The 18,809-nt window shown below is 37.3% G+C and overlaps 1 protein-coding gene across 1 annotated transcript in view; it reads left to right on the forward strand.

Moving 5' to 3' along the window:
* The window catches only part of LOC138044789 (bridge-like lipid transfer protein family member 2), a 101,308-nt gene that overhangs the window by 13,612 nt on the left and 68,887 nt on the right, over positions 1-18,809 (forward strand). Inside the window, exons 8-22 of the mRNA XM_068891208.1 lie at positions 1,002-1,059; positions 1,584-1,679; positions 3,599-3,650; positions 4,355-4,479; positions 7,927-7,982; positions 8,151-8,263; positions 9,167-9,234; positions 9,857-10,023; positions 10,474-10,646; positions 10,730-10,763; positions 11,847-12,023; positions 12,228-12,276; positions 12,634-12,811; positions 13,010-13,069; positions 13,174-13,298. Coding sequence (XP_068747309.1) covers positions 1,002-1,059; positions 1,584-1,679; positions 3,599-3,650; positions 4,355-4,479; positions 7,927-7,982; positions 8,151-8,263; positions 9,167-9,234; positions 9,857-10,023; positions 10,474-10,646; positions 10,730-10,763; positions 11,847-12,023; positions 12,228-12,276; positions 12,634-12,811; positions 13,010-13,069; positions 13,174-13,298 — 1,531 coding nt within the window. The remainder of the gene's footprint in view (positions 1-1,001; positions 1,060-1,583; positions 1,680-3,598; positions 3,651-4,354; positions 4,480-7,926; positions 7,983-8,150; positions 8,264-9,166; positions 9,235-9,856; positions 10,024-10,473; positions 10,647-10,729; positions 10,764-11,846; positions 12,024-12,227; positions 12,277-12,633; positions 12,812-13,009; positions 13,070-13,173; positions 13,299-18,809) is intronic.

Genomic DNA, 18,809 nt, shown 5'->3' on the forward strand with positions numbered 1-18,809 from the left:
GAAAAAATTACCTAGTTAGAAAAAAAAACAGCTACACTTAAATTTAACTGGGATGAAAAAATTACCTGCAACCTACATTTATAATATTAATGTGAACTGGTGAGGGAATGACATCAAGAGCAAGACCAAAACACTTATGTACATGTACAACAGTTAGCTGTCAGGTAATGTTTTCCTTCTTAATAATATGCCTCCCTGTCTGACATTTTGTAAAACTAGCTAAAAAAATGAAAAAGGCCTGAAAATGTTTGCAATTCCATGTTGACAGAGATTCTGGCGTATTTCAACCATCACAGTTATATGCTTTTTTTGTGAAATGAATGTCCAGTTGCTAGCTGCTTTGTTTGGCTGTGAAATTGCAGTCGAGTAAGCAAATTTACTATGCTTTAGGTTGACTTTTTAATTAGTAGAAATTTTTGCTGTTGTTCAGAAGTGAAGAGAGAGGGAGTAAAGATTGTCAGTCAAACAGAAAATGTTGTGAAAGAGATTACCGTGCATGTAATTTCAGTTTTAGTTGTTGATTAAAATAATTAATGTTGGTTATTGTTTGCAAGGCTTTGTTTACAAAATTTCTGTCAGTTCAGGTGTTTGATCTGTTTGGTTACTGTAAACTGTACACATTAATGACAATTGGTTTTGTACTTTATGCAGAATCATAACTATTTCCATAAACACTATACAATCCTTTTTTTATAAGAACCTTTTTTATAAGAACGTTGAGGCTGAGATTAACTGTTTGAAAAGACAGTTTAAAATTTAGCTGTTTCTTGGGCAAGGACTTGATTAATTGGAAGTGATGCTTGATCAAGTAGTTGTAGTATAATGTGGCAGCAGTCATAATTATTTCCTTAATCTCATGGAAATACACTCTTGCCTAGATCTGGCTGATTGCAAAAATGCTGTTCATGGCTGCTTTAAAGAGTTTGTATACAGTCACTGTCCATAGATTTTTAAGACATTGAACTTCTGATCAGTTATTGTTGCTATTGTTCTTGTTTTAGTTTGTTGTGTACCCTAGAAATCAGCAAGATGGCAACAAAATTTTTCAGTGGCACAGAGGTACAAGCACATTTGAATGAAATAGTTTTACTATACAAAATCATGTTAATGATTTGAGAAAAAAAACAGAAAGATTTCAGGGCATCATGTGCAAAATGCCTCAGAAAATACATGTAAAGGTCCTCAGTGTGTATATTCATCTTTCGCTCAGTTTCCTGCCATCGGGATAATACTTCACAAGTACATTTTAAACCGATAATGTTGTATTTTCTTAAAGAAAATGGTGGTGGTTGTGAAATAATTTCATTTTACTGTTACTGACCGGTGTTTTTAAACAAAAGCCTAGAGAACAGCTCAACAAAAAATCATTATTGTACATGTACATAGTATTAATTTTATCATTGAAACATGAATATATTTTTTCACTGGATAAAATTTAATGTTATGGTGACTTTGAAATGTGGTACAGTATTAAAATTAATTTACTTTGCTTGTTATTATTCTCAAATCATTATTTCATGTTACTTAAAACATCACTACATGTATTGTTTTCCATGCATTGATGAACATTGAATTTTCAACAGAGTGAAGTGGTTGCCATATCAGATCCCTTTGCACAGTTATCATGCTCCTTTCTCATGGAGATTTCCCTTGTACCCTTTGAAAGGTCAAAGTTTCTGGTAAGTTTCTAATTGTATTGTTTCAAACCAGTACTTTTGACTTAATTTATTTACACTTTATGTACATACATGTATGTATCGTAAATTTAAGAAACTACTCAATTTTTGTAGGTCCCATGTACACTTAAGGACGTTCGCGCCCATTGCTACTACGCATCCTTACAGCGCACGCAAATTTACGAGCCACGTCATGCTCGGGCGCGCATGCTAAGTACTAAAATGAACAATGATAGGGCAGATGGCCATTGCTAAAGCTTTGCTTGGATTTAACAATCATGGATGTTTGGTGACCCCTACTTTTCTTTTCAGAAACAGGTTTTATTTACAATTATCTCCACATTGTCCAAAAATGAACAAAAAATCAATGTGGGAAGTTAAACAAAATTGTACATTTCTGTCCTGGAAACATGGAATCCTGCCATCTTGCGGCTGCAAGGCGCATGAAACTATGGTTGCTAAATGCGAACTTGTTCTTTAAGGAAACTCAACAGTGAACTAAATTCACTTGATGGGTCCACTTAAACAAAGTTTGGTAGAGATAATTTCACTTCAAAGATGTAATTGCAATTTTTTTGGGCTTACAGACACTGTGATCATATTCGCTAAAGAAGCCAGATTTTTTCAGATTTAGGGTGTTCTTCTGGGCAATTTCTCTCCAAAATGAAGTCGGTGACCCCCTAATTTTTTTACATTTCTGACATCACTAACTCATCATCTTTCAATGGTAAAATTTGCAGTAAAAAATCAATGTTAGAAAACATCCTTAAGGCAGCTACAGTTTTGAAACAAGTTTTCATTATCATTTTGTTTTTCGTTGCAAATGAACTGAATACCAGATTTTGGAAAGTTCTGCTACATGTAAATGTGTTACTGCTTGAACAGAAAGACTTCTGCCTTGTTTCACAGGAACATATGTACTAATGAAGCAAATCTGCAATCCTATGTGTGAAAATGTGAATTTTGATTAAAAAATAAATGACAACATCCACTGCGTCGATATTACTGTGCATCCCAGCTTTTTCACATCTTTGATGTAGATCCTTGAGGTGTTGAATGGTGGCAACATGGGTCTCACTACCTTCTTCCTCCCTAATAGTAAGATCGGGGGTCCCATACGGTACTGCTCAAAAGTAAGTTACCACCTTGTATCACGTTTCCTGCGTGACCCGCTCTACGCAATTCCTGTTGCAAGAGTAACCGAATCGTAAATCTCTGGCATAAATTAAGAACTAATGTGTTACGTGAAATCAATCAATTTCAGGTATAAATTATCTCATCTTATTGCGCACACCATTAAATAGGAAAAGAGATCAAATTTAAAGATATAATCGTCAATAAATTATTGTTTTGAATTTGTGAAAAACTAGTCTGGCTAGCCTCGTTTTAGAGCCAAAATCTTTGAATGTTAGTCACATGTTATTGAGGCTAGTCAGGCTAATGAACACAAAGACAAAAGAACAATGTGTTGACGGCCATGTTTGCAGTAATTATTTTGGCCAATTCCAGTTGAAAGAAATGGGCGTTCTTTTGAAATTAAGGCTTAAACTTGGGTCACTTAGTGTTGAGTTAAGGTAGTTTTGAAATCCAAAGAAAAGAAAGAATTGTTTTTTTGGTCATAGTAGCAAGTAAAGTGTGAAGTGAAAAGATAATAATAACATTACCTTGGTGCTGCCTTTAGTAACCTGTTTGTCAGGGTTGTGGTTGGTTCACAGTCCGTAATGGCTGAACAAATAAACAATTCAAACTTAAACATTTAATCAGAGAACTTTCCATTGAGTACAGGTAAACATTACAGACTTCAAAAACCTCATGCTCTAGCAAAACTCAGTGCACATATGCCACACAGATACACAAGAGAACCGAAGTCTTTGGAAGATAACTCAGTGGCATGCTTTTTTTTGCTTTCACCTACCTACTAGAAAGCAGCTGTAAAAATGAAGAATCTAGACATTTGGCTAACAGAACGAAATTAGATTAAATTTAAATGGAGCTCTTTTGATTATTTTAATGAGGTCTACCCAATTTGCCAGTTTCATACTCTCATAGTTAGATTGGAACAAGCACAGATGCTAATACAGAGGAATCGGTTCAGATGCAAATTATTTCCCCTGCAGTGGACTCAGTCTTTCAAATGCCTTTTATTGCCAAACAATGAAAATATGAAAGTATTGTATTGTTTGAAACATCAGAAACACTTTTATATCCTGGCAATCAATATTCATTCATTGCATAGCAATGTTTTGATATCCAACCGCTTACTGTGAGAGGGATTTGCTACAGTCACTTATTTCTTTGCAAAATTTGCATGGATGGTTGTCAATCGGAAGGTGTAAAGTTCAGGTTGCAGGTCATTATTTTACCATAACTGAAACAACCCAAACAGTTGCAAAAGTGCTAACCTTGGGCTTAAACGTTATCTAAGGCACGATGTTTAGGCCTAACGGTAGCATTAGTAACTGTTTGGGTTATTTCAGCTACGGTGAAACAATGACTTGCAACCTGCACTCTACACCCTCCAGTTGTCAATTAGAGTTATCATTGACTGGATCATGTACAGTAGGAAACAAATGCTGTTAGAGTTGGACCATCTAAAATCGTCTGTTAGGTACATTATTTTAAAACAGTATACTCTGAATTCAAAACCATCAATATCATTTAAACTCTATATTTGAAAGGGTTAGCGGGCAAAACACCTGAACAAGCTGTCAATATTCAAACAGAAAGTAAGGAAAGTAGCTCAACTGTGGTGGCCCCCATGACATTTGATGAAATCCAGGATAGCATTTCAGGCTTTCCAGAGGTAACTGAAGAAGAGTAGTTGCTTTAATTTTAGTTTTTGTGTTATTATTTTGATAATTTACATTGTTCAAGATCTCTGAGCCTTGCAAAAGCAAGGGTGGACAACCTACACTCAAAGTTCCTAGCTTAAACTGTCAGTTGGCCCATGATGTTTGGTCACTTAATCAACTTTGATTTGACCTATGATGTGATCCTTGAGGTAACAACGAATTTTAACGATGTTAACATAGGTTGAATTAGGAAAAAATAATCATGCTCTGCATGTTGCATGCATTATACATGTAGTACACTGTATATATCTTTCCATTGTTTTCTCCAAAACAAAATGAAATGACCACATTTTAAGATTTGATGACGATGTGAGCAAACATGTACACCATAAAATTCTTCACAATCCATCCATATGCATCCAGTTGTTTGATACTTCACCCATATTGTACAATATCAACGAGATGGGATTATTGTGACATGCTTCCTAAAGTGACAAGTTATATTTTCAAGTTGTTTCTTGATTTTGTTTCATTGCTGAAACTCCCTGCAGTCCACTAAGCCCAACCTCAATCCCATGGTCTCTTTGTTAACGAGGAGAAAGACCCCGGTTGTGGCTGGTCATGTGGCTCTCCTCGACAAATATTTCCCACTGGGGTAAAGTGAGTTAGAGTCTTCGTTATATTTTAACTACTTTGACCCGCAACTGGGTGAAAGCGTAATAGTTTGGCAAGGCATTTTTTCAATAAATAATCATTACTTTACAATGTAATACAATGTACAATGTACAATAAAAGGGAAAAAAGGCTGATGTTATATTCCCACAGGAGATTCCCACAAAATTGGTCAAGCTAAAACAAGAGCTTTTGAATTGTGACTGATAAGACCTTCGATGTCGAGTGGCAATTGAAGTTTGCCAAAAAAGAAGATTTCGTTAGAAGCTAAAAATTAATTGCCTCTACGGAATGTACACTATCATAAAAAACACATCACACACTACGTTTGCTTGATGAAATGTCTCTTTTATTTTACTGGCGCCAAAAATATACTTCACAATTTGTGTTATAAATTAAACACTAAAGCCCGGTGTGCAGTTGCAAAAATATAACAGCGGCAATTTACATGGAGTTGTTGAAATATAAATAAGTCAAAAATGTCTTCGTGCTGTGCAAGCTTGCGACTAAGGAATCACTTTGTTTAACATTTGAAGGGAGAAGCGAAAATCAATGAACAAAATAAAATACCTATACAGTTAGTTTGAGGTTGATACGTGACATTAATGTATGACACTGGCTGATCGATCACAGAACTTGTTTGTTTCCATAGATAAACGATTCGCTTGTTTTCTTTCACAACAAAACTTTCTTTTCTTTAAACGTGTCGCAAACTATTAGCATCCTTCGTTATCACTCAGTTCAACTGCTCACTTGAGCTTGTTCGAGTATTAAAGTTTGAATCCGGACCGTCTCACAGGCATACCAAAAATATTCAAACAATGCGAGTATATTTTCTGTTGCTTCCAATCGATTTGACAACAACTTTTTGCCTTTCACATTGAATTCCATGTGTACATTCAATACCTTGCTTGGAATTTTTTTGTCGATGGTCGTCTGGCCACAAAGTCAAATGTGTTATGATTCCCTTCTTCACCATTATGACAAGGCCTATATGTACACTACCACCCTGCCCCCCCCCCCCCCCCCCCACCCGACCCCAAGCACACATTTAAAAAATCTCCCAGATTTTGGGAGACACGTGATCAGCCCCAACCAGGGTCTCTTCTCAATGACAATGCAGATCCTGGGAACGAGGTTGAACTAAGGCCAGACTGCAACACTTGCAATGGATATCTGTGCACGAGTTTTCTAACTCTCTGCAGATTTTATGAATCAAGGTTGAGGTTATAGTTGTGTTGTTAAAACTTGGCTTGCACCCAACTTAATTGGCTTTACTACCTATGGGGTGGGTAAACTGCATCAACCTTGATTTATGTTTCAGTAAATTTATTGTTGTTGTTAAAAATGTTGCTGTTGCGGTGACTGTGCTGTTTGTCTTTTTTAGTTCTCCCTCATTCTTGTGATGGATTGATAAAAATTTCAATCAAAATTCATATCATTACTTTTGAAAGTTCTGTAACTGACACATTTTTCCAAATATGTTGTAATAAGACACAGTGTTTTGTAATTGGAAAATTTCTGATCACATAAGAAATTATGGATCAAACCTGCTGCCATAAGTTCCTTAGATGAATTCTGTTGTTTGGCTGGCAGTAACTGTGTTCTTTTAAACTTATTTTAGAATTACAAGGGAGACAAATTGGCAACCGCATCACTGTTAAGTGAAGCTATGATCCTTGCAGTTATGAACGCTAGTTTAACAATTGTGTAGAGAAAGTCCGAAAAATTCAGGACTTACAGTAACAGGGTTTGAACCTGTGATCTCGCGATGCTGGTGCGAGTTTTGAACACAATTTTACTCGCACTGGCATGTTGAGGTCATGGGTTCAAACCCCCGTTGAAGTTCTGAATTTTTCAGGCTTCTCTATGCAATTGCTAAAATTGCATTCATATCTGCGAGGACCATAGCTTTGCTTGATTTCATATCTGCAGTTCAATACATGATTCATTTCATTATTTGTATGACTGTTCTTGTAAAAGGTGCACTTGGCATGTGCTAAACTGTATTTAGACGCTGGAGCAGAACATTAAAAGTAATTCTTTTGTTGTGGTCGGACTTGTGAGTTCTGGGGCTCTGTGGGTGGCAGGCGATATTCTAAGTTTTATATTGTGTTCATTACCAGTATTTACATATCCTCAATAAATAGAAGGAACGATGAGCATTGTTAATGAAAAGGTAGGTAAAGTCTGCTACGAGCCTAGAAGGCCCATCAGGCTGGTGCTTATCTCCTGTTTCCGTAGCATGAAGCAACTAGGAGTATTTATACTCCCCCCTGGATGGGATGCTAGTCCATCGCAGGGTTACCCCCAGCATTAAATTCGCTGGTACCCATTTATACACCTGGGTGGAGAGAGGCACCGTGAGAGTAAAGTGTGTTTCCCAAGAACACAACACAATGTCCCCGGCCAGGACTTGAACCCGGACCACTGGATCCGGAGGCGAGCGCACTAACCATGAGGCCACCGCGCCTCCCACTTAGATGCTGGAGCAGAACATTAAAAGTAATTCTTTTGTTGTGGTCGGACTTGTGAGTTCTGGGGCTCTGTAGGTGGCAGGCGATATTCTAAGTTTTATATTGTGTTCATTACCAGTATTTACATATCCTCAATAAATAGAAGGAACGATGAGCCTTGTTAATGAAAAGGAACAGTAGGTAATTAACACTGTGTAAATTACTCTAGGTAATTAGGTATGAGACAACAAGGTTCACCCAAGTTCTATTGTGATTTACATGTGTGGTAGGTTTGGTTGACAAATTGTCTGATTTTGTAATTTTCTCCAGAGTGCTGAGCTTGCAGTAGATGCTGCCAAAGTGACATTTTTAAACAAGGATAAAAGGTAACAAGTTAAAATTTGATGAAAACACACCGAATTCATTTTGTGAAAGTGAAGATACCGGTACTGATTCTTTATCCAGGAATTTTTTATGATTCTGAATGCTTGGTAATAATAGTTACCAACAATTGTTTATAAAAATGTTTCTCAGGTGCAATTTTGTTCCTGCAGGGAACTTGTTTTTGAGGTTAACCAGGCCATGAGCTCTCTCCATTGCAAGAAGAACTTACAGAATGGCTTAACACAAGATCCCACTCATTGTGATCTGAGTATACAAATGTCAGGTGTTAATTACATGTATTTGCTTTCTCAGAATTAGTAAACTGTTACTATTTCAGAATGTCTGTTAACTTATATATTGACCACATATTTCCAGCTGACATACTAAGGACCAAAATGTGTACCAAAAGTGGTAACAGGCTATATCCTGGATTCACGTCAGTTAAAAAAAGCAACCTCATTTTTTTCAATGACCTGGCAATGCTTGTGACATGTTGATGTGTACAATAAAATAATATTCACAATGCATGTGAGGATTTGCATACCCCGAGTTTGTGAACTTTATCTTACTACCACAACGGTTGTGTAACATGAGTTTAGTCCTGAGAAGGAATGTTGTTGCCGACTGGTGTTTGAGCAAAAGTCATCTTTAGAGTCAACTAATGATGTTTGGTCAGTTGATCGTATTAATACAAGTAGTTTATATTACTGTCAAGAGTGTGAATAGTGAACAGTGCATGTTGATTTGTCCTCTGAGTAAGGTTTGAGTCGTTGTTCGGCCAGAACCAATGATACTAACCGAACAGCTTACCTGTCATGACAGTAACTATAGCCAACCCTATGATCTTCTTAACCTGCAGCTAAAAATATTAATGATTGCTGACCAAAAGAAGAGAGAAACTACTACACACAGTCACCACAGACACACTGTCACCTCACAATGAAGATGACTTTGACTCAGTTTCTTGAAACATCAGTCACAGACAGCAGTCTTTCTCAGGACTATTTATCGGTGCAAATCATTTTCAGTATCAAGTCAATTCAGATCTTTTACAATTAAAAAAAAAAAAACGTGAATCCTACACACTGTACAAATTGTGCAGGTCAAGTGCCAGCTTACGTGCAGGGGCATAATCAATTTGCGTGATGTTGTGGTAATGTTTGATTCTTAACTTTTTCATCACCAGGAATTTCTTTAAAGAGTACAAACTGCTGCAAATTGTGTAAATTAAACAGATTAAGATTCACATCCAAGGTACCAATGTAAAGTTTTATCAGCTTTTAGATGAGTAAAAGGAGTAAAAGTAACAGATTGGGATGATAATCATAAGGACTTTGATATTTAATCTGGTCTTCAAAGACAAGGAGTATCACATAGACATTGCTAAAAATAGGGGAGTCGTTTGAAGTGCTCACATATTTGGCATTGCCTTTGCATTAATTTTTGTCACCATAGTGCATTAATACCTATCTTAGAGGGTGGATCCATCAGGCATGGTACACTGGGTCTAACCTTCTGAACTAACAAGTGCTTTATAGATGGTTAGTTGCTTGTGAAAGCTTTAAACAAGAAGTATTAAGAGTAAAGTCATTTGACGTTTGAATATTACAACTTTGACACTAAACTGATCCTCATTCTCTAAAGTGTTGTTGGATACAGCAAGACATTGAATAACTTTACACTTACACTTCTTCTTCACTGTCTATGACAGTTTTGTTAAATGTAGCTCTGGTTTAAGCTTATGGTCAGGGATTTCACTAACTTATTTCAAAAATATTTTTGGTAAGAAATTTAATTAAAGTACGTGTATGGACTAAAAAAATGTAGAGAAAATTCAGCACCCTCTAATTTAATGTATGTTTCTTTATTTTGGAAGTTGTCTTGTCATAATGCCACCATGGTACTGGCATCCAAGCTGTATATTGAGTCAGTCAGGTATTCCCATGTCCAGGAGGAGTTTATTTATTGGCTAGAATATCTCAAGTCCAGAAGAAAGTTCATAGAAGTAAACAACACCAAAGAGGATGTCCGTATTGCTCAAGTGTATGTTACTATTTTTATGAAAGTTATAACTGCAGTTGTGAACATAAATTAATTTATTTTGTACACTGTAGAGTGTTCTCATTGGATACACACTTCTACCATACTACCTCAGTCCGCAAATTACATTTAGGCTGCCATTTTTTTTCTATACTTTCACTCTTTTTGTGTAAAAACCTTGTTGCCTTATATGAAGGCTTTTGATGAGTGGGAACAACAATTTGATTGCTTGAAAACTGTATGCATATCTTTGCATTATCGTGAAATGATAATTAGATGTTAAGTTTTGGTAGCTTATCACTTCTAAGTCAACTTGTCACTTCATTTGTGACTGAAGAGAATTGTGCCATTATATTACAAACTTTGATTTTTGTGTTGCTTGTAAGATTGTCACATTCCTTCCTTTTAAACTTATCCTTACATTTCTCTGTCAAATTTTTGTTTCTTTAATAGACCCAAGCCCGGAATTTTGTCGAGGCTTCCAGATAAACTGGAGATCATAGCTACCATGGAAGTGACCGATTGCTTCAGTAGTGTGTTTGTATCCAGTCCACTTCCAATTGAAGAGCACCAATGCTATGTAGTGCTTGCCTTTTTGGCTGTCAATGTAAAAATGTCTTCTCAAGGTAAACAAGTTGAAATACCTAATTTATAGTCCAGTGAGTAGCATACACCGTCATTTATGAGGTTTTGTTTGTCTTAACTGCAGATATCCAGCAAGGCATTTTAGGAAAAAAGTTAAGGTATGATACAACACAATACATACTTAATTAACCACTCCCCATAGGGACTTTTCAGGGCCAATGAAACACAATCACAACAGAACAGAACAGTCAACTGTTAGAGTGACTTTCATATCACCCTGAAAAGTAAATGTAAAAACAGGACATAAACAAAAATGCAAGACATTTAATTGGCTTATCGAACAAAAACAAACAAGCATGAATTTTCATTGGGTTAGCAAATGCGAATGCAAATAACGTCATTTCCCTGTGGAACTTTCTGGAAAGCGATCGGCATTTTGCTTTGATGTCATTTGAAATGCAGTATTGTGATTAAGCAATCAAACTGTTTACTGCCCATATAAGGATTTTTTTGGCGAGAAGAAGGAGAAGCTTTGTTTCAATCTTGCCAAACTTTGGTTCGTGAAATAAATTGTGAACACTTTTTCAAGGTCACGCGAAAGTCGCTCTATTGGCAAGTGCAGCTGAGAAGTTGAAGCAGGGACTACCATGAACAAATTCAACCAGTGATCAGAACGTGTCTTGAACCCGGGATTGCTGAATCTCAAGGGAAGTGGCCTAACCAATGGGCCGCACTGCCTCTGTGTGTAAAAGCAAAGTGTTATTATTCTACATGTACATGAAGCATTGTGCATGGAAGCACTTTCTTTGAAGGTGTGATGCCTGAAGTGCTTGACTTGCTTGTTTCCCTCTTTGCACTCATTCACATGAAATTATTGGCGTTCAAAACTTTCCCAGAAAACAATGTTAGTCCGTGTGAATGTCCCAGTTCTACTGACACCTTGTAATGTTGTGGACCCACCAATAAAGGAAGATAAGTGTATAAAGGCAGGTGAAGATATTGAGGAGACTGCTTCAACTGACTTCTTGAAATGTATGTGTAGTATCTTGTTAGAAAAGCCTGGATACATACATATTTTTTGTAGATCTTCAGATGATTCAGGACTAATGCAAGAGTGCATGTTAGTGTTGCTTACTTCATGACCTTGTACATCAAAACCAAAGCATTTACATAAAAATGTTAAAATACTGGTATTTTTTATTTTTTCGGGACTGTTAAATGTGTTCAACTTGCTAACACAGCTGCAGTTTTCAAGTAGAGAACGTTTACCTGTGCATGGACACAAGTCAGAGCTTGAAAGCAAGTGGTTTTACCACCAACTCAATGTCCAGCTCTTCAAAAGACTACCTTTCCATACTGCCAAGTAGCACAAGGCACGTGTGGGGCAGAGTTCTGGCTCTTGGGGCTGTAGTGTCAAGGTGAAAGAATAATGTTACTTAAATCAAGGCAATGAGAACTGCCAACATTGTATAACATGATTAGGTCTTCATAACTGTGATTGAAACTTGAATTAAATATCCATCCAACTTGCTATGTGAAGGTGCTGTCCGCATAAATAATTATTGAAACCTTCCTAATTAAAATTAAATAAAAATAATAATGTGGATTTTCATATGCTACAGGGCTCATGCAGGTCATGGAAATCCTGGAAAGTCGAGGATTTCTTATCTTGTAAAATCCAAGCCTGGAAAGCTTGGAAATGATGACAAGTCATGGAAAATCTTGGAAAATTAGCTCTATGCACAAACAAAATAAAAGTCTTGTCTCAAGTTTTTAAAATGCAATGGAACCTGTCTCATTACATATTCTGGAACAAATATGCATAACATTTCAGGGTTTCCTAGGTCATGGATTTTGTCTTGTATGGTCCTGGAAATTGATGGAAAAGGCATGGAATTTTAGGACACAAAAAGTGTACAAACCCTGTGTAATTAACCTTCAGTTAAATTCAGCAAATATGAGATGAATGTTTAATTGAACTAGGCCTTTTTTTCAAGAGTTGTGAATGGTATATATTTTTTGATTTAGTGTGAGACAGATCTCAGGGGGTCTACAGAGAAATGTGCTCTTCAGGTGCATGGTGAAGCTTGTTCACTGGTTGTGGAGTGGTCACATGATGTTTTTAGTTTTCTCCTAAAGTGGTTATCAGGATTAAAAGCCTCTCAAGGATCGACAGTGAGCGAGAAGTCTTATGTTGGAAACTTTGGTAATTTGCCTACAATTAAACTTGATTTCCTACTTTGTTAACTATTCAGAAATGGTTTGGACATGTCATAATTCCCAGATTTTGGAACAATCATCTGCATAAAATGTATAGGGCCCACTTTGTAAGCTTGTGTAAAATAGTAATCATTCAGAGTCCTTTTGACCAAGAGTTTAAATTTGTTGTATTTTTTGTTTTTAGCTCTGGATGTGGATTTTAGATTATCCGGAGTGAATCTGTTTTATATTGGTAGGCTGGAAGGTACAGTAGGATTATTGGAATTTGTTCCTGCAGGTTTAACGTGAACTTTTGCTTTAAAAAAATATCCTCAGTCTCAAAATTGTACACATTTTGTTTTGTCACAGGTGGAGCTGATTCCTTCATGGCAAGAATTGATTTCATGATAGTGACAATAACATCCATTGCTGATTGGTCAGTAAACAACAAAATCGGTGGAATTAAACTGCATCGATCACTTAAACTGGAAAGGGTATGTGTCATGATTTAGTTGCTAGTTTTGTGGACAACTCAAAGTTTCCATTAATTTTTGAGTTTGACTTTTGTATAAGTCTGAATGGATATCTCACAAGCATTCAATGAGGTGTTGCTTGGTAGATTATCTATTATTTTCAATTGTCAAAGGTTTTGACCCAGAAGTCTTATTATCATTAAGCGAGTGAAACCTAGAGATGCCACAGGAGATGGACAGCTCCGCTTCATCCTGCAAAACTTTTGGTCTTACAATCAATACCTAGAAGAACAAAGTGATCTTTCTGCCTGCCCCTCGAAATCAGTACCTTGAACCATAAATCATAGGAAGGGACAGAAACTCCAGGCTGTGGACAACTTCACTTCTCTGGTCAGGGTGCACTCTTGCTCTGCCAATGTTGATGCTGAGACCAGCAACCCTATCTCCACTGCAAGCAGTACCTTTGGGAGACTCAGGAAGACAGTCCAGTTGGAGAGAGGAACCACTTTTGCCATGAAGATCATTACCATGCAGTAGTGCTCGCCACTTTTATGACTATCAAACATGGACCATCCACAGGAGACATGAAAGACAGGTGCAGCAGTTCACATATTGTTTCTTGTGAACATTCTCCCCCTCCTTGATATTCACAATGTGGTTTGTTGATTTACATGAAGAGAGGAGAACAAGACCTTAACAGAAAGTCAGTTAACAAAAACTGACATAAATGGAAATTTGGCTCTGCCCCAAATTCCCGTTAAAACTCCATTTCACTGATTACAAACTTCTAAGGGACACAGTTTGGAGACAATGCAAATGAGAGTGTTGCATCTAACTTGCACATGTGCATCTTCACCAGGACAAACCTCGAGAGGCCATTGGACTAGTGGGGCTTACGGCTTACAAGACCTATTTCTCAAACTTGAAGATTTCTTTGAGGATTAAGCTACTTTTTTCTCAAATTGAGGCTAGGCAACTATTCTCTCATCCATCTGCCCCAGAAATGTTTTTAAAGCTCCTGAACTCTCCCTCATCTGTCCCTGATGTCTGAATCACTGCCGTCATCCAGGCACTCTGGGGCATGTGACCACCATTCTGTCCGTGAAGGAAGTGATTCAGTTTGAGTGGAACATTGTCGTTTGGACTTCTGCACCAGTGTAAGCTGTTTTCAGTTCTTCAATCAGTAACGTCAGTCATCCCCAAAATGGCATAGATTGCCCTGTTCTCTGCCTTTATCATGATTTGGTGTACTTCCCGAAGTGAGGGGATAATGGTGGTTTGAAATGCCAATTGATAGATGCCTCGGTTTGCAGCAGGTCTCAGAATTTTGCCCTCAGGAAGTTTCTTGACTACATAGGTCATGTAATTCCTTCTTTGCCCTGACAATTTTTCCTCTGTTGTGCTCAGGGTGTGTGACCCTTGTCTCTGTGACCACATTATCACTGGATATTAGCCCACTTGGGTGGATATTTCTTGAATACACAACGGCACCATTAGCATCTTGGGAAACACCCAGGAAGGTTTATTTTTATCTTTCCATGGTTGCAGGTATCTGAGCTAGTTCGGGCAATTCTTCAAATCAATTTTGACTTGTGCACACCAGGGTTTCTCTGGGGAGCTCATCCCAACCCAGCCCTGCAACCCATAGGTCTTGCAGCAGGACTTTGGCTCTGATTATAAATGGTGCAAAGAACCCGTGTGCATAGAACAAAGTTGTGACTTTGGATAGGCATTTGTGCTTCGTGACAGAAAAGTAGTTATCAGATGGTTGAACCTTGATGGTGAACGCATCCTTTGCTGCCTGCCGTAATATGCCAAGGGTTTCGATGGAGGGTCTTTAAATCATTTCCATAGCTGTGTCTTCTGGTGAGATTTCATTCAGCACAGCTGGAGAGTTGGACAACCACTTCCAAGCTTGCTTTCCTGCACCTTTCCAAAATTGCGAGAATTGCTCATACGCTTTAATTCCTTGCTGGTCATCAGTCACCAAGTCCATGCTGCCATCTATATTTGGCTTGCAGGCGGTTTGGCCACATGTGGGTACTCAGTTGTATATGTTTGCACGTGTTGTTGCCTGGCAAACTGATTGAGAAATGATAACAAATTCACACCAAATACAACATGGCTAAATTCATACTTTTCTGAATCTTTCGGTTTACTCAAGTCTCTCCAGAGAAACCAGTGAAAGAGAGGATCTTCAGGCAGAATCGCAATCCTCGGGTACATGAATGCGATGTGGCACACCATTGGAAATGGAGTAAATGTGACAGGGTTTGGATCCTCCTGAGAACCCCTATCTCCCTGGTATAAATCACTGCATAGCCACTCGCAATGATCTTGAAGGCCACTCCTGGGTCTCAAAGCTCTCGAGAAATTAGGCATGGTTGGAAACCATTCTGAAGTCGATGATTCAGATTTTGTTTTACCCAAAGACTTTTTGTGCTCTGTTTTGAGCATCAGTGAATTTACTTTCTAGCTGTTCAATTTCTATTCCAACTCTTTTTTGATTACACCAGTCTCCTAGATGCAAATATTCCTCCAAAAGGTCCTCGATAACACACAAAGCTGCCTCCAGAGCCAATTCAAGACCTTCACATTCATTTCATACTTCATTATGTCTTGGCAGATGATCATCGTCCGTTGATGCCAACAGCTTCCATCTGGTTCAAGAAAGTTTGTTTTTCCCCTTTCATTTTTCTTGTTAGAATGTTTTCAAGCAGTCCTCATAAATTTCTGCTGGTCACTGCAAACAGTGATTGGTGCCTTTTATAGTCAGTGACAGCCAAGCTTGACTGACAATCGATCAATAACATCACAACTTTGTGACCAATCACATCAATGACCAGAGGATTTATACCATCTACTGATGTTGCACATATCATTTCACTCTAAAGATGACTTCTCCCCAGGTTGTTGAAATGCCAGTCAATGTCACCTTAAACAGTAATTCTCAGGACTACACCCACCCAGAAGATGGCCTTTCACCTGATTACTATTATTTTCAATTGTGTAACTTGTTGTGGCCAACAGATAGTGTCAGCTACTATATCGTTTTCTCATGTATATTACTCTTCCAAATGTCCTTGATAGCACAAGTGTCACTATTATTTTTAAAAATACAACCATACTTTAAAGAAACATGTTTTGATGTATCAAACATCATCATCAGCCATAGTGAGTGTAACAGTAAAATTTCTTCAAAATGAGTGGCATACATGTATAATTATATAACTATCAAATCAATGATTCTTTGTAGATTAACTGTTCGTTACAAGCAAATAAATTCAAACTAATTAAGAATATTATAGAAAACACAAGTGACATAATGGTAAAAAAGTGTAATGCTAAACTGACATGATAAACTTGTTTGTTGAGTTCGGGTTTCAACCCGCTCAAGATGGAAGCTCTCCTCGATTTTTTAAGTTGATAGAGAGAGGTAGCATTATCAATGATTTTGAAGTGAGAGACATCACAATCATCCTGACAATTTTTAGAAAAACCAATAATTATGCTTGAAAATATGAGAATTTTAATCCCAAAAAAGGTGCTCATTTATATGTGTGTAAAAATACCTGTTGGTTTGACCAATGTAGCAAGCACCACAGTGAGCACAAGTAAATTAATTTTGTACACAACATGTCATTTGAGAGAATCTGGAATAAAATCCTTTGGACTAAAAATGTTGCACAGTTTGAATGGAGAGAAAATTACTCTAACCTTTAAATCATTACAACATTTGTTGATAATAGATGACATTTTCTTTCTAGAATAAGATGAATAGGAACTGATATGTAAGGTAGTTTGTAAAAATGGTAGTTAGATACATCAGTGTAGAAGCTTCTTTTGTTGTAACATTTCTAAGATGACCTTTATCAGACTTGTCAATTACCAACTTGGAAACATATTATGTTTTAAAATACTGTATTTACCCGTGTATAATACGCACCCCAATTTTGGACTGCATTTTGAAAAAAAAAAGTTAGCAAAAAGCAAAACTAGTGTGAAAAAAATCCATTTCCTGGATAAGAAAATTTGCTCCGCTACATACAACAGTAAAGTAAATAAGCCTATGTAAAGTGTTTAAAAACTGAAACCTTTAACTCGTAGTCACAATCGAACAGCACTTCTCTCGCACAAGATTTGTCATCGAGAAGTTCATCTTGTTGTCCATCCACAAGATCGTTTTCTACTACTCCATACTTGACAAAATATGACTCAATCATCTCTTCAGGCAGAACTGAGGTCAATCCGCCAAGAATTACTGCTAAATTGGTGTTTTCTCTGTAAATGCTGCTTTCATGCTTTCAGTCACACAAGCTTCGAAAGCATAAATAAGCAGGCTTCCTCGTCTCCCCAGTCCCAACACGTGGAGCAGGCGTGGAGCACGCTAAACTCTTCATTCCTTCGGCATCCATTCGGCCTTTCTCTTGGGCGTCGCTGATAACCCTGTGCTTGTTTCCAACGTTAGGCACCGTTTTCCTCTTGAAAATCACCATTGGTCTTAATTTTGATCCATCACCAGCACGCACCAACAAAACAGTTCCGTGACATTAATTTTCTTCTCTGCGGTGTAATGTGGATCATTCGGTTCCGCGGCATATCGAAGATCAGTGGCGTTTTGTCCATATTTCCAGTAACTTTTAGTGGGTAGTTGTGTTCTTTGCAAAGTTTTATAATATAACAGTGTGAAATCCGATGATCTTCAGCGAAATTAACGAGCGTTATTTATCAGACCGACATTGTAAACTCCGGGGAGTTTCGTGGGCATTTTGATGTTTCAGATTATCCCTCAAAAGTGAAGGCCATGTTGTTCAGTTGTCCATTTAAACAGAAAGGTTAATTTATTAGTGGATCTTGGTCAAGCCTTTTACTTTTCAAATCAAAAACCAATGCGTCTTTGTTTTTATGCTAATGAGGGACGCGGGTCTAAAACAATGGATTACGTGTATAATTCGCATGTCCATTTTCGGAGGTGTTTGTTGGGAATAACAGTGCGTATTATACTCGGGTAAATACGGTAGTAGTAAGAGTATTAATATCATTTTGAAAACCCTGGGTAGTGTTGTTGATTTTATATGCCCTGTCCATGAGAATTTTAATTAACCCTAATTTGTACTGAAAGGGAGTAAAACTGAAGTAATTTGTAAGTAGACCAGGGTAAGTCTCTTTTCGAAAAAGAGAAGTTATAATTATTACAACATTGATTGTTACTTGATCTCTGCGTGGATAACAATACATCTAAAAAAGATCAAAACATGTTCCTTAAACTCAAACAGTGTGTTTGTATTTTTACAAATAATAGTATATTACTCTGGGTTGATATTTAAATGGATGTGGCTGATCGTCATATCTACTGGATGGACTAGGGACTAATACAATGTGATTTCCTCAACGTTAATTTACATCTAGAATAAAGCTTGTTTGGTTGGAACTACAAAGCTCAGGGATTCTGGCTGACAGCCTATAGTGAAGCAATGATTGCAGTCAACTCAGGGAAGTCAAGGGGGAGCTTCTCGTGAGAGCGGGAAAGAT

The sequence above is a fragment of the Montipora capricornis genome, chromosome 4 (assembly GCF_036669925.1).
Source record: "Montipora capricornis isolate CH-2021 chromosome 4, ASM3666992v2, whole genome shotgun sequence".
Classification (NCBI taxonomy): Eukaryota; Metazoa; Cnidaria; class Anthozoa; order Scleractinia; family Acroporidae; genus Montipora; species Montipora capricornis.